At 49.0% G+C, this 23,515-nt stretch overlaps 1 protein-coding gene across 1 annotated transcript in view; it reads right to left on the bottom strand.

Annotated features, from left to right (window-relative positions):
• Nucleotides 1-23,515, bottom strand: part of CACNA2D4 (calcium voltage-gated channel auxiliary subunit alpha2delta 4) — a 128,507-nt gene that overhangs the window by 71,661 nt on the left and 33,331 nt on the right. Inside the window, exons 10-18 of the mRNA XM_033223267.1 lie at nucleotides 22,558-22,647; nucleotides 22,340-22,453; nucleotides 21,494-21,572; nucleotides 20,119-20,252; nucleotides 17,131-17,208; nucleotides 16,179-16,259; nucleotides 15,539-15,613; nucleotides 12,467-12,553; nucleotides 11,820-11,891 (exon numbers count right to left, since the gene is read on the bottom strand). Of these exons, the coding sequence (XP_033079158.1) occupies nucleotides 11,820-11,891; nucleotides 12,467-12,553; nucleotides 15,539-15,613; nucleotides 16,179-16,259; nucleotides 17,131-17,208; nucleotides 20,119-20,252; nucleotides 21,494-21,572; nucleotides 22,340-22,453; nucleotides 22,558-22,647 (810 nt within the window). The remainder of the gene's footprint in view (nucleotides 1-11,819; nucleotides 11,892-12,466; nucleotides 12,554-15,538; nucleotides 15,614-16,178; nucleotides 16,260-17,130; nucleotides 17,209-20,118; nucleotides 20,253-21,493; nucleotides 21,573-22,339; nucleotides 22,454-22,557; nucleotides 22,648-23,515) is intronic.

The raw sequence follows: 23,515 nt of genomic DNA, 5'->3' as shown, positions 1-23,515 counted from the left end.
ACAATACTGATCTTAACCCATAAACATAGTTATATCTTTCTATATTTATTTTTTTCTTTGATATTCTTTCAGCAATGTTTTGTACTTTTCAGTGTAGAGGTCATATATACCTTTGTTAAATTTATTCCTAAGCTTTTTATGTTATTTGATGCTATTGTCATTGGAACTTTAAAATATTTCATTTTCTTTTTTTTTCTTGCCTTTTTAAAGAAAGAGACTTTTTGTTAGCATTGTTATAGGCAATGCATTATGTGAGTTGGTCCTGTGTACAATCCTCCCAAGCCTGTGTACAATCCTCCCAAGGTAAACAGCAGACACTTCAGTAGAGAGAGCATCTATCCAACACTGTACACAGCGCAGAAACAGGATCACCCTGAATGTCAACAGAAGACTGAAAATCACTTTACAAAAAACAAACAAACAAAAACCCCATTTTCCTATATTAAAAAGTGCCAGCCCTTGAGTGGCAGAGTTTCAGAAACGCCCGAGGACATGCCACCAGGTGTCTTCGCTGGAACGTGGCTGCCAGCCTTGTGTGGCCAGGCCCATCCTGTCCAAAGATAAATGTTCGGAGTGCTTCAGTTCATCTTTAAAAGGCAGCCAGGCCCGTTTATCTTTGGAGTTCTTCTGTCTTAGGATGTTCCCTCTCTACTGTCTGTAATATCATGAGCATGTCAGCCTAACAGTGAGCCGACCTTCAGGCTCCTAAGCGTGAAGGCCAGAGACTTTCCCTTTGTAAGGTTTAAATCTGAGTGCAGTAAAGACTAAAGAAACTAACCCTGGACATTTTAAAGTCGAATGACAATGGAGCCAGTGCCAATTTTGAGAAGCACTCCCACCCTCCCTTAGAGTTCTACTTTGGTAAATATGAATGTTTAACCAGTTAGCAAAATATTTAACCCAGTTAGCAAAATTTACACCGTCATTTCCATAGTTACTCTGCTGTGTATAGCAAACGCTGCAAGATGAACATCACATTTGATGAAGCACATTTGAGAAACGTTTGCCAGGAAGTGTGCCTCGGCCTCAGAACCCTACGCCCGGGGAGATGAGCAGAGACCCCTGCAGCTCTGTGCCTGCTGCCGTGCGGGTGACTCCTCTTCCTGCCGACAAGGTGGGCGATGAGGACGAGGAGGACCAGTCCCACCAGGGCGCCGCCGACGGCGATGGGGATCAGCGTGTTACTCTCGTCCAGCAGACGCTCCTCCGCAGATCCGACCTGGTTGCCTTCCACCCTGAAAGCCTGGCCCCACACTGGGAATATGTGGATTGAAAATGGCCTCGTGCCGCGGACACGCTCCGGCCTCGCACTTGTAGGAACGGCCCATGGCGGCCTGCAGTGCTCGTGGGGAGTCGTTGGCAGCTTTAAAAGTGGGGTCTCGGCGGGCGCCTGTAGTCCCAGCTACTCGGGAGGCTGAGGCAGGAGAATGACGTAAATCCGGGAGGCGGAGCTTGCAGTGAGCTGAGATCTGGCCACTGCACTCCAGCCTGGGTGGCAGAGCAAGACTCCGTCTCAAAAAAACAGAACAGGCCGGGCGCGGTGGCTCAAGCCTGTAATCCCAGCACTTTGGGAGGCCGAGACGGGCGGATCACGAGGTCAGGAGTTCGAGACCATCCTGGCTAACACGGTGAAACCCCGTCTCTACCAAAAAGTACAAAAAAACTAGCCGGGCGAGGTGGCGGGCGCCTGTAGTCCCAGCTACTCGGGAGGCTGAGGCAGGAGAATGGCGTAAACCCGGGAGGCGGAGCTTGCAGTGAGCTGAGATCCGGCCACTGCAGTCCAGCCTGGGCGGCAGAGCCAGACTCCGTCTCAAAAAAAAAAAAAAAAAAAAAAAAAAAAAAAAAACAGAACAAAACAAAACAAAAAAACAACAAAAAAGTGGGGTCTCTGGCGTCAGGAAGACTCGTATTCAACTGGATTCTTCGTAGGAAAATCCGGCTGGAACCTGCCTTCATCCGGCACTGGAAGCCCAGGACCCTGCGCCCAGGTGGGTGAGGTCTTGCGCAGGCTGATATTGAACAGTCTGGTCACCGTCGTGTGGTCCCTCCGCTCTGGGTGAGGCTCGGCCGCAGGCCCCGTGGGAGCCGCTGGCGCTGCACCCGTCCGCGCGGGGACTGAGCGGCTCTCGGCGCCCTGGCGGGGAAGGCGCGTCTTGCTCCCTTGACCCACAAACGTAGTTACATCTTATTCCCTGTTGGAAAGCTAGGCCTGGATGGGGGCACCGCGCAGCCTGATGGTCTCGCTGGTCATGCCGACCTGGCTGCCTTGATACCTGGTAGAGATTCCACCATCTTGATCTCCTCGGAGCTTGCACTGGGGGAAATGTGTGTGTCTGACAAGCTGTAAACAAAACTCGTGAGCTGGACGCTGTCACGTGTTGCATTTCTTGTGAAATGGAAGGTCAGTGCCTGTCCTCCTCCAAAACCAATCACGAGCCGGGGGTGCGAGGTGTTCTCTTTACCACAAGGGCTGCTGTCTGCATTTGATGGCAGGTCAAAGGCCACGTGCTTAGAGCCATCTTGGAGTCATAGTTCATCAAGAAGGCCGCAGAGAAGCTGGCCATTATGCAGGCTGTCCCTTTGCCCCTTTTCACCGCATCCACTGTGTATGCGCCATGCACGAGGCCTGGCAGCAGCAGCACCAGGGGCAGCCGGGGGCTCCACAGCGCGAGAGGGATCAGCCCGGGAGACGAGGGGAGCTGGGGTGCAGGGAGACGGGGCATGGGCTGGCGGCAGCGGGGCGCTGGCTTGAGGGCCGGCCTGAGGGACGGTGGCATTCCCGGACCAAATATACGCCATTTTCTGTTGGCTGCTATATATGCAAATAAAATTATTTTTTATAAAATTGTGTTCTGTGAACTTACTACACTTACCTATTAGTTCTAGTGTTTGCTTTATAGATTCTTGGGATGTTCTATGGAAACAATACTTTTGTCCATGAATGAAGGCAAGTTTTACTTCTTCCTTCCTTGTCTTTGTGCCTTTTATTTTGTTTTCTTGCCTTACTGCAGTGGCTGGGAGGTACGGTGAAAGGCTGAATAGAAGTGGTGAGAAGTCCTCCTTGCCTTGTTCTCAGTTTTAGGGCGAGAGTGTTCAGTATTTTACCATTAAAAGGTAGTTGCAGGTTTTTCATAGATGCCTTTCATCAGAGGGAAGAAGTTTCTTTCTGTTCTTAGTTAAATTTTGCCAAATGCTCTTTTAGCATCTATTGAGATTACCCTCTGTCTTTTCTTTTTTATTCTGTTAATGTAATAAATTGCACGGATTGATTAATTTTTTTCAATGTCAAATTAACTTTAAAATTTTGAGATAACTCTGCTATGTGCTATTGTTGCCATATATTTCACACTTACATATATTACAAACCCCACAATGCAACATCGACACTTTTGCTTTAAATAGTCAGTTGTCTTTTTGAGAAATTAAGATAATAAATAAAATATAGTCTTCTATTAACCCACATTATTTATCGTTTCCAGTATGGTTGAGTCTGTCTTGTAAACCGCAGTTCCAGTTGATGTCACTTTATTTCAGCCTTAAGAATGTTCTGAAGCATTTTTGCATTTTTGCTGCTGGTCTGATAGTAATGAAACCCATTTCCTTCTATCTGAAAATGTATTTTTGTTTTTTTTTTTTGGAGACATAGTCTCACTCTGTTGCCCAAGCTGGAGTGCAGTGGCATGATCACAGCTCACTGCAGCCTCAACCTTCTGGGCTCAAGTGATTCTCCCGCCTCAGTCTCCTGAGTGGCTGGGACTACAAGCGCATGCCACCACACCTGGCTAATTTCCTTTTTTTTTTTTTGTATTTTTTTGTAGAGATGGAGTCTCCCTATGTTGTCCAGGCTGGTTGCTGGTCACAAATTCCTAGGCTTAAGTGATCCTCATGCCTTGGCCTCCCAAAGCGCTGGGATTACAGGTATGAGCCACTGCCCCAGCCTGAAAATGTCCTTATTGAAGACATTATCCTTATTTTTGAAGGGTATTTTCTCTTTCTACAGAAATTTGAGTTGACAGTTTTTTCTTCTCTGGACACTTTAACAATGTTATTTTGTTGTTTCTTATAGATGGCAGTCTTATTGTTTCTCGTTATGTAACGCATCTTTTTTCCTCTAGCTTTTTTGGAGATTTTCTCGTACCTTTGAATTTTAGTAGCTGGACTATGAAGTATCCAGGTGTGGTTCTCTTTGTCTTTTTATCCTGCTTGGGGTTTGCTGAGATTCTCGGATCTGTAGATTGCTGTTTTATATCAAATTCAGGACATTTTTGCCAATTGGTTTTTCAAATACACTTTTTTCTGCTTCAGTCTTTCTCCTTTCCTTCTAGGGTTCCAAGAACATGTCATTAGACCACTGGATACCATCTCACAGGTTGCTGAAGTTCTGTTTCTTTCTCTGTCTTTTCCCCCATTTTCCCTCTGTTTTTTTAAATGGGATAATTTCTATTGATCTATCTTTAAGTTCACTGTCCCTTTTTTCTACAACCTGCTGGTCAGCCCATCCAGTAAAGCTTTCATCTCATATATGGTAATTTTCAGTTTTAAAGTTTTCATTTGGAAGCATAAGAAACAAAAGCTAAAATAAAAAGTGACTAGAAACCTTCTGCATAGCAAACAATCAATAAAATGAAATGGCAACCTATGGATTAGGAGAAAATATTTACACATTCTATAAGGGACATAAAAGTCTTATAAAGTATATGGTTTGCAAATATTTTATAATATCCAAAGTATATAAGGAACCCACACAACTCAACAGCAAAAAAACAAAAAAAAAACAAAAAAATCCCCCACACATCCAAATAATCTGATTTAAATATGGACCTGAATAGACTTTTCTCAAAAGAAGACATAAAATGGCCAACAGGTATGTGAAAAGCTGCTCAACATCATTGATCATCAGAGAAATGCAGACCCAAACCACAGTGAGATGCCACCTCATACCTCTTAGGATGGCTTTTACCAAAAAGACAAGAAATAAGTCTAGGCAAGTGTGTGGAGAAAGGGAACCTTTGTACACTGTTGGTGGGAATGTAGGTTGGTGCAACCACTGTGGAAAACAATATGGAGATGCCTAAAGAAATGAAAAGTAGAACTACCATATGACCCAGGAGTCCCGCTTCTGGGCATACACCCAAGGGAAAGGACATCACCACCTCATAAAGACATCTGCACTTCCATGTTCATTGCACCATTGATAGCCAAGATATTGAAACAACTGAAGTATCTGTGGATGGACGCATAAAGAAATTGTGGTGCATATAAATACAAAGGAATATTACTCAGCCTTAACAAAGAAGGAGATTCTGCCATTTCTACAATATGGATGAACCTAGAGTACATTATGCTAAGTGAAATTAGCCAGATGCAGAAAAAAATGCTGCGTGATCTCACTTATGTGTAGAATCTAAAATAAAAAAGGAATACATAGAAACAGAGAAAAATGGTGGTTACTAGCAGCAGGTGAAAGCACAGCAGGAGGCAGGGAATGAAAAAATGTTGGTCAAAAGGTACCAAGTTGCAGTTATCTAGGATGACTAAGGCTAGAGCTCTAATGTACAACATAAGGACTAGAGTTCATTGTACTCTATTGTATTGTATACTGGAAACTGGCCAAGAGCAGAGAGTTTAGGTGTCCTTACCACCCATACGCTAAAGCAAGGGTAACTATATGAGATGGTGGGTATGGTAATTTGCTTGACTGTAGTCATCTCTTCACTTCACTTTGTATATCAAGGTAAGCATAGTTGGCCCTCCATATCCACAGGTTCCATGTCCCTGGATTCGATCAATTGTGGATCAAAAAGTATTCCAGAAGAAAGGATAGTTGCATCTGTACTGAATATGTACAGATTTTTTCTTGTCATTATCCCTTAAACAATACAGTGTAACAGCTATCTACATAGCATTTACATTGTATTAGGTATTATAAGTAATCTGGAGATGATTTAATGTACTAGGAAGGACTGTGTAGATTACACATAAATCTACACCATTTAGCAGAAGGGACTGGAGCATCCATGAATTTTGGTATCTGTGGGGTGTCCTGGTCCAATCCCCATGGATGCTGAGGGACGACTGCTCATCATGCTGTGCACCTTAAATATACGCAATTGAAAAGCAGGTCTAAAGCAAGAAAAAAATTCCTGTTTGGTTTTTATAATGATTTTGTATTGTGTCAAAGTAGCTAAGCTGGAACTACAATTCCAGACCCAATGCCTGGTGTGGTTTCAAGTCAGGGTCGGCCAACGAGAAGCATGTGTGAGATTTATGGACGGAAGTGCAGTGGCAGCCGTTTTGCACACTGAAGTCCTCACAGAATACCAGGCTCTGCCACTCTTTGCTGTAACCTACTGCTGTGCTTTCTTGGCATGGGGCCGCAGCCAGATTCAAAGCCACCTGCTGCTGCTGGTTCTCTTCCTCCAGTTTCCCTGAGACCTAGGCTGCTCCTCGTGGAGGGCACTGGTAGCTCCTCGTGGAGGGCACTGGCTCTGCCTGCAGGTCATCTGCCATCCTTATGGGTAGTGTTGGTGAGTGACAGATGTGGGTTACAGTTTGTTTCCAGGGATTCCTCTTTTTCCTCATGAGTTCCAGTTCATTCTTGCTTTCTTCCACATCTCATCCAGATTTCCTTCCCAACTGCTGGTCTTGCTGACCTACAGTGACTTCAAACTCACCACTGGATGCAGACACCAGCTTTCCAGAGATTTCATCACCAGCTCCCACAATTTCATAAGATCTAATCCCTAGAATAAAATCCTACATTCATGTCACTGACAGAGGCTCTGTTCTTTGACCTAGCCCTAACCATTTCTCTGCTGAGATTTGCCATCTATTCCCTCATTATGAATACCTTTTCGTTTAATTCCTTGTGCACAGTTACAATGTCTGCACTAAAGTCATTCTAATTCTAATGGCTGGGTCATAGCAATTTTATTGCATACCGGATATTTGAGGGGTAGGCCATAGATACTCTTGTCTTCCTTTGAAGAGTGTTTTTATATTAAGCAGTAGTTAAATGATTGGTTGATAAGAACTGAGTGTATAGAGGCTTGAATTCACATTTTGTTTGGGTGGGTCTGTCTCACCTTTAGGCCTAGAGTGAATCTCTTGGCCTTAGGACAGACAGTCTTTACTCCTAAGGTGTAGTTCTTCTGTGCTTTCAAAGGAAATCTCAAGGTATTTATCAAGTCCCTCCACCTCTCTGTGACTCACACTCCAAACTGTCCCTACTACACTTGCAAGAGCTGAGATCCCGTGTTGAGATCCTGCTCTGAAATCCTGTTTTTGGCTTTCCAGTGTCATATTCCACTGGGGAACTTCGAGGCTTCCCTGTGTCTGCAGGGTGCAGGAGTCAGCCAGGAACTTGAGAGGGGTTTGTATACAGATTTGTGGTCTAGCCTCCCTGCTTTTGGGCTAGCCCTCCTCATTTCCAGACACTCTGGAAACCCAAATTCTGTTCTCTGACACTTCACGGTGACAGCTGCAGCCTTCTGCTTGAATTCTAGCTGTTGCACTCCGGACAGACTGGGGAGTACCCTTTGGAAAAAAGCCATCTAAAAGTGTATCACGCCCAATGCAGTTCTCTTGATTCAAGGGTTGTTGCTGCCTGCTTTTGGTCACTTTCAAGTGCCTTTCCATTTTTGTTCTTTGTATTTTGTTCAGAGTTTATCATTGTTATCTGCTGAAGAGTGAGTCTAGTCAAGCTACATCTTACTCAGATGAATGTTGAGATCACCTTTTAAGGCTGAAGTAAAAGGAAGACAGAAGGGGTGTGGGGGGTTGGGAGGGGGTCTGTGAATTCCGTTAACAGAAAGAGAGAACGAGAGAGGTCTGGAAGAGGAGGCTGGGAGTAAAGAGGTATCAGAGCAATCTGCTCCTTTAATAGACTGAGTCCTGCTGGACAGAAATGTGAGGGGAAGAGAGAGAGAGAAAGAGAGAGTGTAAGACATGTCACAGAGTGCTCCAGCCCTGTGTTCCTGAAATCCAGGGCACAGGGATTCAAGGCACTGGAGGAAGACCAGGCGAAGCTGCTCTTCGTGCCAGCTGCTAGTGTGTGTGTATACGTGTGTGTTGCTGGTGTGTGTGTGTGTATGCATGTGTTGTGTGTGTATGCATGTGTTGCTGGTATGCGTGTACGTGTGTGCTGCTGATGTGTGTGTATATACACGTGTGTGTTGCTGGTGTGTGTGTACATGTGTGCTGCTGATGTGTGCGTGTACACGTGTGGTGTGTGTACACGTGTGTTGCTGGTGTGTACATGTGTACACGTGTGTGCTGGTGTGTGTACCTGTGTGTGCTGCTGGTGGGTGTACACCTGTATGTTGCTGGTGTGTGTGTATACATGTGTGTTGCTGGCGGGTGTGGATGCATGTGTTGCTGGTGTGCACATGTGTATGCTGCTGGTGTGTGCATATGTACACGTGTGTGTTGCTGGTATGTGTGTACATGTGTGTGCATGTGTGCATGTGTATACATGTGTGCTGGTGTATGTATATGTGTGTGTGTTGCTGGTGTATGTGTGTACCCATGTGTGCCACTGTGTGTGCATGCATACACATGTTACTGGTGTGTGTACACGTGTGTGCTGCTGGTATGTGTGTGTACACACATGTTGCTGGTGTGTACACGTGTGTGCCACTGGTGTGTGTACCCGTGTGTGCAACTGGCATGCGTGTACAATGCACGTGTGCCACTGATGTGTGTGTGTGCATATGCACATGTGGACTCCAGTCAGTGCAGTTTATCTGGAAGAATGCAAAGGCTAGGAAGGAACACTCTGTCTGCCTCTTCCCTCCCCCATTGCTAATTATTGTTTGAAATGATCAGAAACATGAGAGTAACAGAACGAGTCCTAGGTTAGACTCCAGGACGCTGTGCTCTTTTGCTTTCTTGTTTTGAACCGTGTCCACGGATGACTGGCCGGCGTGCTGCTGATGGGTTAGAAACTGTGACACCTGGCACTGGTCTACAATTTGGGACAAAACCCCTGCCATCCAAGTGGCAAATGGGAGGCCTGCGGCCAAAGCTGGGCTTCTTAGGAGTTGAACATCCTAGATGTTGGCCCAGGTTGTGTTTTTAACATTTTTGGAATTAGTTGCACACATCTTAAACATGGGTCTTAGCCGTCTCCTGCAGATGGTGTGTGTTTTCTCCAGTTTGCCACAGTTCCCAGAGCCCCCTGCACAGAGGCCTGCCTGTCTGCTTCTCTTATTTGCATTTCTTAACAAATACAAGTTTTGGCCCCATAGGCTCTGGGTTTGTGAGTCCTGCCCTAAATCATGCTGGTGATCTGTGGAAAATAAGGATACCTGCAATATCCCCTGGAGAGAACAACACAGCAGGTGGTCCTGTGCCAGGAGGATGGCTCGAACAGTCACAGATATTCCCACAAGGCTTTAAGAAAGCTTTCCTCAGCCTAGACCTAGACCTGGAGACAGTTTCTACTGAGAAACAAGCTCATGAGTTGAGACGCACCACTGAGCTGAGACGGAGGGCTGGGATAGATCACCAGGCAGGCCGATCATGGGGCAGTTGGATGGCTCTATGAGAGCTGTGTAGGGGAGACAGGGCCCTTGGCAGTGAAGAAAATGCAGCCACACTGGGGATGCGTGGCAGCCTAAGACATCAGAGCAGTGAGAGCAGTGAGAGCCAGACCAGCAAAATGCCCTGGTGGACGTTGCCAGGCTCCTGGGGTCAGGGTGAAGAGATGAAGGATGAAGGAGGGTTGAGTGGTGACAGAATGGGGTAGAGGGAGAGGAGAAGGTGATGAGTGTTCAAGGTGGAATAGAAATGCTCTGCTAAAGCGAATTTTGGGAAACCTTTAAGGCTAGAGAGTTGAGAATTCAGGGCCAGTCCTACAGAAAAGGCCTTCTACAGCAGTGGTTATGAATGGGAGATCTAGGAGCAGTTACACGTGGGCTTTGCAGTTGATCATCTGGGTGATGCTGGGCAAGTTTTTAGCCTCTCTGAATATCCTCATCTGTAAAATGGGGATAGGATAGGCCCACCCTCAGGTTGTGAGTGTTCAATGAGTGAATATTTGAAAGCGCAAGGTCCAGTTTCTTATAAATGTTACTTGCTGTCATTATTATTAGCTGTGCTAATAGCAGTAAGACATGAACACCTAAGTGCTATGGAACGTCCATTGTGGTCATGATCATCATCATCCTCACTGAACGTTCTTTACGTTGAAGCACCCGTATGTCAGGAAGCCTTTGTGAAATTGCAAATATGTAACCCAGATGGTTTATTAGTGGCAATGAACAAACTTTGAAAGGATGGGCAGAGGTTTCAGAAGTTCAGCCTGCTGCAACTGGTTAGGACTCTGCCTCAGAGGCTTTGAGAAGCATAAAAGCAGCACGAGATCCCTGGGCACTGGGGGAAAGGGCAGAAGAGAACCACACCCACTGCGTGTGTCAGTCTGTATTAGATACAGTACAGCCATATTCAGATCTACCTTTAAGCTGTCCTGTGCCATAAGCATACGAAATTCTTCATTGTTGGTTCAGTGCTGTGACCGTGCTGGGCTACGTGAGAGCTCATCTCTACATGTGAACAGGAATCTGGCTGGGATAAAGGTGCGGACCTATGGAAGAAGCCTCTATTCTTTTTTTTTTTGAGACAGAGTCTTGCTCTGTCGCCCAAGCTGGAGTGCAGTGGCTGGATCTCAGCTCACTGCAAGCTCCGCCTCCCGGGTTCATGCCATTCTCCTGCCTCAGCCTCCAGAGTAGCTGGGACTACAGGTGCCGCCACCGCGCCCAGCTAGTTTTTTGTATTTTTTAGTAGAGACGAGGTTTCATCGGGTTAGCCAGGATGGTCTCGATCTCCTGACCTCTTGATCTGCCCGTCTCAGCCTCCCAAAGTGCTGGGATTACAGGCTTGAGCCACCACACCCGGCCAATTCTTTTGGATCAGGAGAAGGAACAGCTGCCACTGGCGGTCTGACCTCACTATAGTGCCCAGTCTGCCTGAAGGAGGCCTTTCTCAGCCCAGAGCTTACAAAAAGCCACGCAGATGCCACCAAAATACAACACTGGTGCCAGTGAAAGTCAGTCTTGCCTAAAAGGGATTTTTCCTTGTCTCTCCCTGTGCTTTCTTGTTTGGCTTCCATGGAAGTCTGTGTTGTGAAAGAACTTGGGTCTAATTGCTGCAGGCAGATGCCTGTGTTCTTTTAGCTGAGGCAGATGGGCAGGGGAGGAGGAGGTGGGGGTGGCTGTGAGGGAGGAGGTGACATTTGTAAATATGTCAAGGGACAATGCAGAATCAGTAGACACATTGGAACCTTTTAAGTGAGAAGATGAAATGATCTTTCACAAATGATGCACAGGGCTGTAAAGATAGTAGTGGGATTATGAGGGCATTGATTCCTAACTATCTGGGGTTACAGTGCATGAAAATCAGCTGCAGGGAATAGTGAATATTTTCAAACTCTTCCTGTATAACATTTCACAAGAGCTGCTTACCATTTACAAAATTAGCTGTCACTTTCCCCCTTTTCATTATAAACAACAAAAGGGCCAGTAGCAGACAGCATAAGGAGGAAAGAAGAGCTGTAAATGCCTTGGCCAGCCTTCTACCCAGCTCAGCGGTCTCCCAAAAGCCAAGCGCTGCATGAACAATCCTCTCATTCCCTGGCTAGGTGTTTCTCCGGGGCCAACACACCCTGGGTGTGCTCCCTAATGGACCCCCATTAGGGTGCAGCAAGCACTCAACTCTTCAGCTATAATTAGGCTAAGTCCAGGTCCCTCGTCACTACTCCAAACCCAACTAACGAAGATGCCTTCCTAGGCCACGCCCTGGCTCTGTTTCTAGCTCCTTACCCCTTTATCCATCGGAACCTTCACGTCCATCGAGAGAGTACCTGTTTCCCTATTGATCATGGCTGTTCTCAGCTTCAGGAGGAAAGACAATGACATTAGTTCCTTGGCTCACAGGCGAGGGTGAAAGAATGGAGTTCTTCGGATCAGATTAGAGGTGATCCCCAGAAACATTTTTGGTTCTTGCCTTTGTCCTCTGAGAGAGATACCAGGAGGGAAGATGGACCTGACTCTAAGCTCCATCTAGCTCATAATTTCAGGCATTCACCAAGATCCCACTCCCAAGTGGACTGATGCATTGGGGTACAGAGTGCCAAGTTGCTGGGACACAATTTCCTCTAGGATGAGATACTGCGATCAAAAGCCAGGCCAAAACATCACTAAAACTCAAACTCTGCAGCTTATACACATGATCTCATCCGGCCTCAGTAGTCCTTGTGATTCAAGAAGATATTGTTATATTTTTATAGTTGTTAAAAGAATTGCTCATTTTAGGCATTGCTTGTGGCTTGATCTTGGAAAGGCTCCGGGATGGACCTGTTCTGCCTGACAGGAACAGAGTGACCTCAAAGCTCACAGCCACACAGCTAACCTATTTAGTTGGATGCAGAGCTAAACTAGCTTCCCTTCCCCCTATTTTCCCCACTCACAGATTCAGCCTGGTCTTCCCACTCCACTTCGGAGAGATCCACACTGTTGTAGTTAGGTTTGGGTTTTAGTTTCTTCCCTTCTCTGTACTGGAGTGGGCATGTTAGGAAGAAAAACGTGTGGTTAGTATACGACCTGGTCAAGTTTATCTCTTCTACAAAGCCTTTCAGGTATATTCATAAAAACAAAGGATTCCTTAGAAATCAATCAATCCAGTAATTACTTAAGGTTATCTGGGCAAACTTCCACCTGATACAGAGCTCCCCTTATTGACATCTATGACAGATGGTCTCATGGCCTCTGAGTGAATCTTCCCCATGGCAGGGAGCTCCCTATCTCATGGATCAGCTTGTTGGAGCTTTGGACAGCCGTAATTGTTAGAAAGTTCCTCCTCATACAAAGCGGAAATCCATCTCCCTGTGACTCCACCCACTGATCTTCCTTCTTTCCCCTGGAGCTGCATAGAACGCATTCCACCTGACAGCCCTTGGGATTTCCAAAGGTACGTGTCACGCCTAAGACTGCACTGCTCCAACTGAGTTTGCCCGGTGTGCGGATGCCTCAGCTCCCTCTGAATATGCTCTACTTTGTCTTCAATGTCACTCTTAAAATGGAGTTCCCCGGACAAAAGCCAACCTTCCAAATGGGGTCTGACCAGTGTGGCGTGGATGTGATCTGTGGACTAAGGCATCAGGGGGCCTGACTGCTGCCTGACTGTGGTTCTGCTGTCTTCCTGGCCAGCCACACGGACCTGGCAGTTCAGGCAGAGATTTCAGACAGTTCAGTCCCCTGGGTCCTCCTCATGGGACACACCATCAGATCCCTCTTCACAATTGTGTGCTTGGGCACTGAGTATTTCCCAGAGCTCTCCGTGCATCCCTAATACATTTCATCTTGCTAGTTTCAGCCCATTGTTTTAGAAGAATGCTTTCTGAATACGAATTTTCTCATTTAATGTATTAACCATACCTTCCAGACTCTATGGCATCTGCCTTCTGCATTTTCATCTTAGTGATAAAATATTTGAATGGGACAGGGACAAGGACAGATCAGTGTTTAATAAAGACCTCCCTTCAACTTGACATACAGTCATTAATCAACATGCTGAGTGTCATTATTTTCTGGCCCTGACTTCTCTCTCTCTGAAGCCAAGACAGATGTCATCAAGTTATCTATGATTATGTCTGTAGCACTTCCCAGGTTTAGTTTATTAACCCCAACCAAAAAAGGAAAGAGGATAGTTTATCACTGAGGTAAATTAAGGATTAATTAGCAAGTCTGCTTTGAGCCAAATGAGGCCCCCAGCAGATGCCTGGACAGCTCTGGTCCCCTATCACTGTGTATCTTGCTTCCGCCAGTTTTTTGTCTGCTTGCTTTTTTCGGGGAAGTATCATGCCGATTTCTTGCCTGTTCAGGGGATCTGTAGGGTCCCCTTTCCCCTCTTTTCCCCCTTTCCCATGCCTGGATCATGCTTCTTGATCTTATTAATGACCATATTCATCAAACAGCCCTGCCCTGCCATCTTTTACGTGGGATCTGTTTCCTTTGGGTGGGGCTTAACATTCCACTGCCATCTCCTAAATCCTGACAAAGCCTGAAGATCATCTGTAGCTCCTCACTTTAAAACCACAATTCTACTCCATCAGATACTCCTACATGGGGCACTGACATGGAAAGATTTCAGTCCAATGGGATGGCTCTTTTCATTTATTACTGGGCATATCCTCCTTATTTTTTCTTTTTCAAACGTAACTATTGTTTTCCTGATAGTGCTTTCCTCAGATAACTCATTACATTGGCTTTACTATATCTTTTGTTGTGTCACAGTGTTCTGTGTGGTATTATTCCCTAATTGTTTCATTTGTGTAAGTCTGGTTTTCCTAATTAGAGTATAAGCCTCGGTTTATAGCATTCTTCACAGCATCATGAGGTCAGGCACGAGGAGGTCCACACTGTCAATCAACTGGTTGAAGCCTTATATTCATCCAAAGCACATAGATGGGGACAGGCAGTTTCTGATCAGTACCCCTCAATTCTACAAGTCAGTTCCAGAATCAGCATATTATTTCCCTAGTGAGTCATTTTGCTGGCACTGGGGCTGCCCCCTGCAGAACCCCTTGGTACAAGGGAGTGACGTGGTATGGGTTCAGATGCTTGCCCAGCAGGGCCTGAATTGAAAGACAGTGTGAACAGAGTGGCTTCCAGTGTGCCCCGATCTCTCTCTATTCAGAACCCTTAGAATTTGCCTTAAATAGTTAATCATTGCCTTTCAGATATTCAGTGTCTATTTGAACCAAGTGGAATGAATGGAGTGTGGCTTAGACTGACCTCTCCAAATGACACCTGGACAGATGAGACCCTAAGTTCTCTGGAAGGTGCTCTGCTGTCTGTCTTCAGTTGCCATGTGTTATTCACCACAAGACTGGTAGAGGGCAAAGGGCTACGATTCTCCTAGAACTTTAGCTCCCTCCGTCCCAACAATCACATTGAGAGCTGTGGTCATTATTGCTGCATAGTGCTTGAGTGCATGACTAGCTCCTTAACCCTGAAGGCAGAGCTTTCGGATAAGACAATGCAACTTTCTTCCTCAGCCATCAGATGCTCAGTGGAACTCATGTGAAAATACCCCAGCCTCTGTGTCAGGGTGGAGAGGGCTGGGAGGGCCAGGAGCACTGAGCAACGCATCCTAAGCTGCGCTGCTCAGGAGAGGGCTTCCTGCCATTTCTATGGTTAGCTCCTTGTTCACCCAACTTCACAGGCCCCCAGAGTTCTGAGAGACTCCAAGCAGATGTGACTAATGGCCCTGCAGGCTCTTCAGCCTCAAAACTGCACACTTCATTACGTGCTCTCTGGCCTACTCATCAGTCATTTCACATGGTTTTGCCTTGTCTCTTCTGATAGATTCCAAACAACTTGAAAACAGGGACCATGACTCGAATACATTTTTTTTTCTCATACTACCCACTGGGTTCCTAAATGGAGCCCAATGTGTGTTTGTTGTTTTAATCGTTTTTGTGAATTACCCCCAAATCCCATATAGTAAGGATCCCAAGGCAAAGAAGGTCTGTACCTACCAGGGGTCGGAGGTCAGGATGGGAGAGGATGTAGCCATTGTTGGTGTTCAGAAAGGCGTATCCGTGCACTCCAAGCTGCCAGAGTCCAGGGTGAAGGGGCATTAGGCCTGCTGTTTGTGCTGGGCATCTGGAGTTGGGCAGGGGTTTGGGGGCCACAGGACAGTCGAAGATGGCAGCTCACAGCAGTGAGAGTTTTCAACAGGAGCAGAACTGAGCCAGTGCCATGCCTCCATCCATTAACTGAGGAGTCCCTTCCAAACTTGACTGTTTATAGCAACCATCATAATACATATTATCACCGACTTCTTTCCCACCACATGTTCGGGGTACTTTGATGATGAAATCGCACTCACACTCACAGCAGGACTGTGTGACATGGAGGAGCAGACTGAGAAACTGAGACACTGGGCAGGGAAAGGACTTACTGAAGGCCACAGAGCAAGTCATAGTTCGTGGTGGGAAAGGGACCCAGGGGCACGCGTTGCTGCTCCCAAGCTCAGCACCTGCACTTCTTGGGCGGTGACGAGAGGCCCCATCCCAGCTCTGGGCTTGGCTTGCCTGGAGAGAGGCTCCCGTCACGGGGGAGGGAGTTCGCTCCTGGGGAACCTGTGATCCCCACGGGGAACAGACCCAGGCTCACCTTGTACCGGGGCGCCAGCTTCATCAGCTCTCTCAGGGCCACATCTGAGCCCACCACACCCAGGAGAATGCCATGGGATCGCTGGAAGGAAAGACACAAGGAATGGGGGAGACGCAGCTTCCCTGTTCACAAGCTTAGACTGGATCCCGGGCCTGTCCAGAGCTTGGAAGAGGAAGCCACTTAAGCTTTAAGTGGTTCTTCCTCTGCAATTAGATTCTAGGCTGGGAATAAAAATCTAGACTCTATCAGATGAGGTCCCAGGAGCAAAACCAGCTGCTAGGAAGATTAATACCCGGTATTAATATTTAAGTTGTAATATTTAAATGGAATCCAAAGTTAAATGAAATATTAATCTTCACAGCAGAGGGTGAAGTTATTGGGTTCTTAGGGACCATAATTCATGGGTGCTTTGAAGCATATGGGGCCTGAAACATGGGGGGAAATGAAACATTTCCTGACCAGATGGAGGATGGAAGGCTCAAGAAATCCCCTCACCAGAGGCCTTTACAGACAAGTTAGAGTCTGTACAACCTGGCAGATTAGGCATGGCTTTGCAGGAAGGCTGGCAGGCAACCCGCCAGCCTTACATCCCCAAGGCAGGGGTCCCAACTGCAGAGCAGCAAAACAACTCCCAGCCAGCAAGCAGAGTCACTGGGGAAGCTGTAGAAAGTCACAGACCCCCCGCCCACCTCCAGCCAGGAGAGTCTGGGGAAAATCACAGACCCCCCGCCCACCTCCAGCCAGGAGAGTCTGGGGAAAATCACAGACCCCCAGCCCACCTCCAGCCAGGAGAGTCTGGGGTAGCTACTCTGGGACAGGCCTGGAAATCTGCATTCAAACCCTCCCAAGGTGGCTCAGAGGCACAGCCAAGTCAAGAATCACTGGTCTGAAGATGCCACTGCGGCCCCAGGTTCTAATCCCTGCTACAACCTCTCTAGGAGCAGCCACTCACCGTTTCGTTCTTCTTGCTGAAGACTGGCATGGCCACAGTGGTGAGTAGCATTAGGCTCTGAGCCTGCGAGCTGAGGAGCTGTCAGGGAGGGGAGAACAGGGGTCAGAAGCCGTAGCCTAGGGCCACTGGTTTGCTGTACTCAGAGCACCCAGTGCAGAGAACCCACGGTCACTGCATCAATTATCCAGAGTCACCTTCCCACAGGAAGGAGGAAATCCCAAATGAGGGTTTTTCTGCAAAAGGAGAGTTGGCAGGAATGCTGGGGGCCAGAGGTGGACTGGAGGGGAGGACCAGGCTGATGTCATTCAGTGGGGTCCTGAGCCCCATGACCCTGCCCCAAGCACATTCACTAAGCTCTCTTGTCTCAGGGAGGCCCAGGCCGAGTGTTGAGCGCGAACCCAGGAAACAGGCCTATCTGCACCTGCCCAGAAATAGAGAGGCTTTGCACAGCACCAGCTTTCCAGAAACCTCTGATATGGACTCAAGGTTGCCACAGGTGAAAGGGAGGACATTGACCCAGAGCTACCCAGAAACACAAGCACACCCCAAGGAACGGCAGTGCAAGTGCAGGCCGTGGTGTAGCTGTAGCGGCCCTTGGAGCCATCTCTAGCTCATCGGTCAGACCCACATGGTCTCCACTCTCAACACCACAGCCAAAACCCTTGCCAACCTCTAGATGGCTGTCCACCCTGACTGCCTGGGCTCGCCGTGCTGGCTCCTCCAGTTATTTGAAAGGGGCTCTGCACGTGTGCCCCACTTTATAACAAAGGTAGGATTCCGACAAGCATGTTGGAAGAGAGGTATCATAAGTCCGACCTTGGATGAGATCAACTAAAGGAGATTGCTGAGTTATGGAAGTCCACAGTTGACTTTCTTGGAGAAGGAAGCACATTTTGGCCACCATGTCTCTTTTTCTCACCTCTTCTGAGTTTTCAATTTAGAGTTAGAAGTAAGATTTTCTGAGAGTGAACCATGATGACATCTAATTGTTTTCTGAGCTTGGACACATCTCCATGGGCTACATGAGGGCTTTCCATTCTCCTTCTTGAGTTAGGAGTGCATGAAGCCAGCTTGTCCCTGGCTCCCAGGAAGCAGCTCCCAGGCTCTTGGAGGCCCCTGTGGCCTGCTCTCCCTAGGACATGTCTCAGCCTGGGCGGGGTCCATTCACAGCTGTCCCTGCACTCTTGTTTCTGGACACACTTGGGAGGGCAGACACCTGCCCTGGGCTCAGGGGAGTGACATCCTCCTCTCAGAGGGTTCCAAGGTGGGTCCGGGAGATCTGCAGGTCACTCTTAACTTCAGGGACTCCTAAGCCAGGGCCAGGAGAGGGAAGGAGGAAGACAGAGGAGATGTAGGGACTGGCTGCACAGGGTGGTTCTCCTGAGGGACACCTCAGGAGACAGGTGTAAAAGGGACAGACGTAAAAGTGAAGATCAAACCGTGAACTGTGGCCTCGTCTGTGTGCGTGGAGGTAAGAGAGCGCCAGAATGTCAGGCTGTCCATAGAATGCGAAGGACGTCCTAGCACCACCGTCTGACATCAGTTACAGCACACAAGGAAGCCGTGGTTGCCTCTACCTACCTTCTGCCAAACTCACACCCAACACTCCAGGCCACCTTCAGCAGGTATGGCCTGAGCCCAGCTTCTCTCATCGGATTTCAAGGTTCCAAAAGCCTTTGCTTTCCAGCTCCTGTGGCATGACCACAACACTCCCAGGCAAGGGAGGCCCACACAGAGCACCAGAGCCCTGGCCCCTCCTGCTGGGCTGGCTCCAGGCAGGCAGATGAATGCACAGGTGATGGAGAGGAAGCACAGGTGCCAGGGTTCACGGGAAGATAGCTCAAAGAAGATCCCCTCCTCCTGTCCTCCTTCTCCCCACCCACCTCTCTCTCATCGAACCTGGACACACAGGGCCCTACAAACACTTGGCCAAGGGAGGGAGAGCCCTGCCCAGAGGCAGCCAGCTCGTCCCTTCTCCGCAGCAGTCGGTGATGGTCGGATTACATGCGCTGGGCATGGCCTTGTTGGCTGAGCCCCTTTAAAGTAGATTAATGAGCTTTTCATCCCAAACTTGGCCAGGTGGCTTACGTCTACTATTAACAGGTGGAGGTAAGCATGCCACTGCCTTCGGACATAGAGCAAGTCAGAAGAAAGCTGGCCATTGCATTCCCAGCCTCCTTTGTCAGCACAGGGACTAAGTTCTGGCCAGTGAGAGGTGAGTTCTGGGTTCTGGCAAGAGTCCCTGCAAGTTTCCCTCACAGGGGCGAAGCCTCCTGCTGCCCCCTCCACAGCCTGAGGCTTAAATGTGGTTTCATTTGACTCATGTTCCGCCAGCCTCCTGAGCACAAGGATGAGGGTCACATCCCTGGGACAGCAAAGGGGACAGCAGGGAGGAGCCTGGGCCCCTGACAACCAGAGAGCTTGTGGTCACCTCTGGGCTTTGTTTACCCAAGGCGGACATTCACTTCTATCTTATTTAAGCCACTCTTTTCGGGTCTCTCTAGAGCCCAGCCTGATACATCATCACTGAAGCAGGTGGTTGCCTATGTGATGGGGATTTGAGAAGTGGCAGAACTGTCTGTCTCCCTTCCCCAGAAAGGTCCCATCTGGAGCTCTCCCTTTGATGTCCATTCTTGATCTGACCCCTTTCTCCCCCGGGTGGGTGGGAGACAGGGATGATGAGGGAAGCGAGGACTGTGGGGGAGGAGGGAGGAACAACTTTGGAGCAGGGACCCTGTCCGTGGAGAGCACCCTGGGCAGGTCTGCTGGGGGTCTGGGGCAGCATATGGGCAGTGGCCCCATTAGTGGGCCAAGGGCTGTCAGGAAAAGAGGAGGAAAAGCATGAAAAAGCGGCTTCATCCACCCCTTCTTAATGTTCCCTAAGGTGCTAGGCCCACCCTTCTCCTGATCCAAGAAGTCACTTCTTGCTCCCTGGGGTCCCTAACTCTGGATTGGGCTTCTCTAGCTGGGAGCTGCTGCCAGGCTCACCTTGCTGTCCATGTAGGCCTCTGTCCAGATGATGTCGTGGTCGTGGTTGATGACCATGGGGCGGCTGAGCACGTGCAGGTATTCCATCACGTTCTCCTGGGTGTCCGCCAGCGTTGAAATCTGCGTGTAGTAGCCTGCGGTGGGGAGGGCCGCGTGGGTGTGGAAGGCAGGGCTGCCCCGGGAACTCCTCGTCAGGGCCTGCACCCTCCCCAGCTACTGATGGCTCACAGCTGAATCCTCTCTGGAAACTGGCCCGGGGCGCAGGGAGCTGATTACCCACAGTTGTGTCCTTTACCCAGGGGCAGCTGCAGGCCAGTGGGAGGCCAAGGCTCACCGTGCCTCACCCTGGAAGACCTCTGAGGGGCGCTCTCCCACCCAGAGCTCCGCGAAGGAGCAGCAGGGCCTGATGCAAGGGCACTGGGGGTCAGCGTCTCCCTCTCCCAGGCCCGCCCTCCCCACTTCCTCACAGGAGCATCTCTTGAGAGTGCCCCATAAGCCTTCTTCTGTCATTCTTAGGTCTGTGTTCAGGGAACCCAATCAAAGGCAGAGATTTCTGCCTCTCCGCTCCTCCTTTTTCTGGTCCTTGTCCGGGTTGTGGGGTGGGTGTTACAGCCTCTTCCCCGGAGCCATGGTGACACTCCAAAGAGCAGATTGCGCAGAAAGCTGTGAATGACCTCTCTGCTCTCCTGGCCCCCACCTCCCACCGTGTTCATCCCCCTCACCAGTGAGATGCAGCGACTGTCTGCTCCCAGCAGGTCTCAGACCCTTTGAACACGCTGTTCCCTCTGCCTGGAACACCCTTCCAGTTGCCCCACTGACTTGGAGAGTGCCTCCCCCATGGCCCCCCAGCACCCTGAATAGTCTGTGTCTCTCCACCATCAAAGCTCATTTCAGGCTGTATCGTGGGTGGTGGTTTACTCGTGTGTCTCCCTGCTGGACAATACCAAGAGGCAGACTGACCCTGAGTCCATCCTGATCCCTCTTGGTCCCCCAGTGCCTGGAAATCGTGCCAGGTGCATAGTGGATGCTCAGTGACTTTTTGTTGAATCAATGGGGGTCTGGTCAGAGATAGATGGGGACCATTCACACACAAAATATTATTCCAAAGAAAACAGTGACTCTCTGCTTTTTGTCTGGGAGCAGAACCAGAACCACAGTCTATGGCTTAATTTGCCGACAGAAAGAATGGGGACAGGATGGAGACAGAGCTGACATCGTCTCACCTTTTCCAACTACGAAGGAGGGACTGAGGCTATTGTTCTTGACGTAATGCTGCTCCTCTTAGGGGCCACCGGGAAGCGCACGCTCAGCACCTCCAGGGCTGGGTCACCCTGTGCCCCGAATGCGGGAAGGCAGTTGCCGGCCCGGCACTCACCTTTGTTGTTGCATGCGATCCACTTCATGCGGTCAGCAAAAGACACTTCTCTCCCAATGAGGTAAGTGAAAACTCGGACCTAACCCACAAGACACAGATGCACTCAGCAGCAAAATCCTGGCCGTAAGTAATGTTAACATGGTTTATGTGAGTCTTAGATGTTGGGCCGAGTGCTTATCAGTCTTCGGGTTCTCCAGTCTCACCCCCTGAGGCCCAGGCAGCAACACAACACAACTCACCCAGGGCCATGGGGACTGCGGAGTAGGTGCAAGGCTGAGGTTTACAGCCTGGCAGTTCATTTTTTTTTTTTTTTTTTGAGACAGAGTCTCGCTCTATCGCCCAGGCTGGAGTGCAGTGGCGCAATCTCGGCTCACTGCAAGCTCCGCCTCCCGGGTTCATGCCATTCTCCTGCCTCAGCCTCCCGAGTAGCTGGGACTACAGGCGCCCGCCACCACGCCCAGCTAATTTTTTGTATTTTTAGTAGAGACGGGGTTTCACCATGTTAGCCAGGATGGTCTCAATCTCCTGACCTCGTGATCCGCCCACCTCAGCCTCCCAAAGTGCTAGGATTACAAGCGTGAGCCACCGTGCCCGGCCCAGCCTGGCAGTTCTGATGTCCCCAAACCATATTCTGGTCCTTCACCCCAAACCTCCTACATCAGGCCTCTGTGTCTCGGGTCACCATAGTTTTGGAACACCCAATTAAAATGTATCTGAAAGCAAGAATGGCTCTAATAGGAAAGCAGATTTGCATGGGGGCCATCCTTTTAGGGGCCCTGCTGGTGATCCCATCCATGGCAGTAGGAGAAGCTTTTTTTTTTCCCCGGACGCCCGTGGGAGGGTCACCTTACAGTCTGGCCAGTTATACTTCTCAAACACCGGCTCGTAGTCCTCCACGGCACCGTCACTGATCAGCATGACGGCCTGGTTGCAGAGGCTTCCTTGCTTGGCCTCTTGGAACTGTGTAGGGAAGAGGAGTGCCTGTGACCACAGGCCAAGCCTGCCTCCCCCCACCTGCCCCTTCCTCCCAGTCCTTCCCTCCCAGGCCTCATTATAGTGGGCACCTGCTTCAGGATCTGGAAGGCCTCTCTCAGGGCTTGGTCCACGACCCCCACACCTTTGACCATCAGCTCCTCCACCAGCAGTTTGAAATGCTGTCATGGGTGAGACATTAGAGGAGCATCAGGGGGTTGAGTGGGCCAGTGGAGCTTCCTGTTTGGTGTTAATTTAGGAGGCTGTTTAGGGCCATCAGAGGACATAATTGCAGGGCCTGTGTCTCCATGATGCAGCTAAGTTCATGGACTGGTCCTCTACAACAGGTGTTTCTCAAATGTCCCCAGGATAAACTGAGAGAGGGTGAATGACTTGGTACAAATCCATGGCCACTGTTGGCGGGAAATGCCAAGTGTGAAGCTGACTATGCGGGGAGGACCGTCCTGGGATGGAGGCAGGGTAAGCTTGGCTCCCAGACCACAGCCCGCAGCCCGCAGTCCAGGAGCGCGCGCTTCACAGTAGAAAGTGTGGAGGTGCCCAGGGCGGAGGCCCGGCTTCAAGAGGAACTCAAACCCCAACTCCCCCCTCACAGAGGGAGGAATCTATGATGTGCAAAAGCTCTCCTTAAAAAATTATTGCCATGTCCTCTCCTCCTTTGTCTTTTACCAGAGAAAAAGGACGATACTCGATGGGTTTAAATTTGTCCTCCTTTCAGGGAAGCTTCTCGTGAAAACTGACATAATGGAAAAGCCCAGGTGGGAGGCCAAAGGGAAAATGGAGACCTACATAATCCACAGGGTGAAAAACCAGTCCTGAGTCAGGAAGGTTCCCTTTGGTATGAGGTCTCTATCTGCTCACTGTTTGCTCTGATAAGTAGCAGCGTGTTTACAGGGTGGTTCTCTTGGTTGTTTGCATGGGTAACATGCTCTGTTCTCATTCCAGGTGCCATGGGAATAAGCAAAAGGGGCCACAGACACAGTCTGCAGAGACAATCGCCCACCATCCAGACACGAGCAGGGGCTTGTTAGT

This window comes from Trachypithecus francoisi, unplaced genomic scaffold (assembly GCF_009764315.1).
Source record: "Trachypithecus francoisi isolate TF-2019V2 unplaced genomic scaffold, Tfra_2.0 Lachesis_group11, whole genome shotgun sequence".
NCBI classification, from domain to species: domain Eukaryota; kingdom Metazoa; phylum Chordata; class Mammalia; order Primates; family Cercopithecidae; genus Trachypithecus; species Trachypithecus francoisi.
The sequence above is the reverse complement of the archived record's forward strand: the minus strand, read 5'-3'. Positions and strand labels throughout refer to the sequence as shown.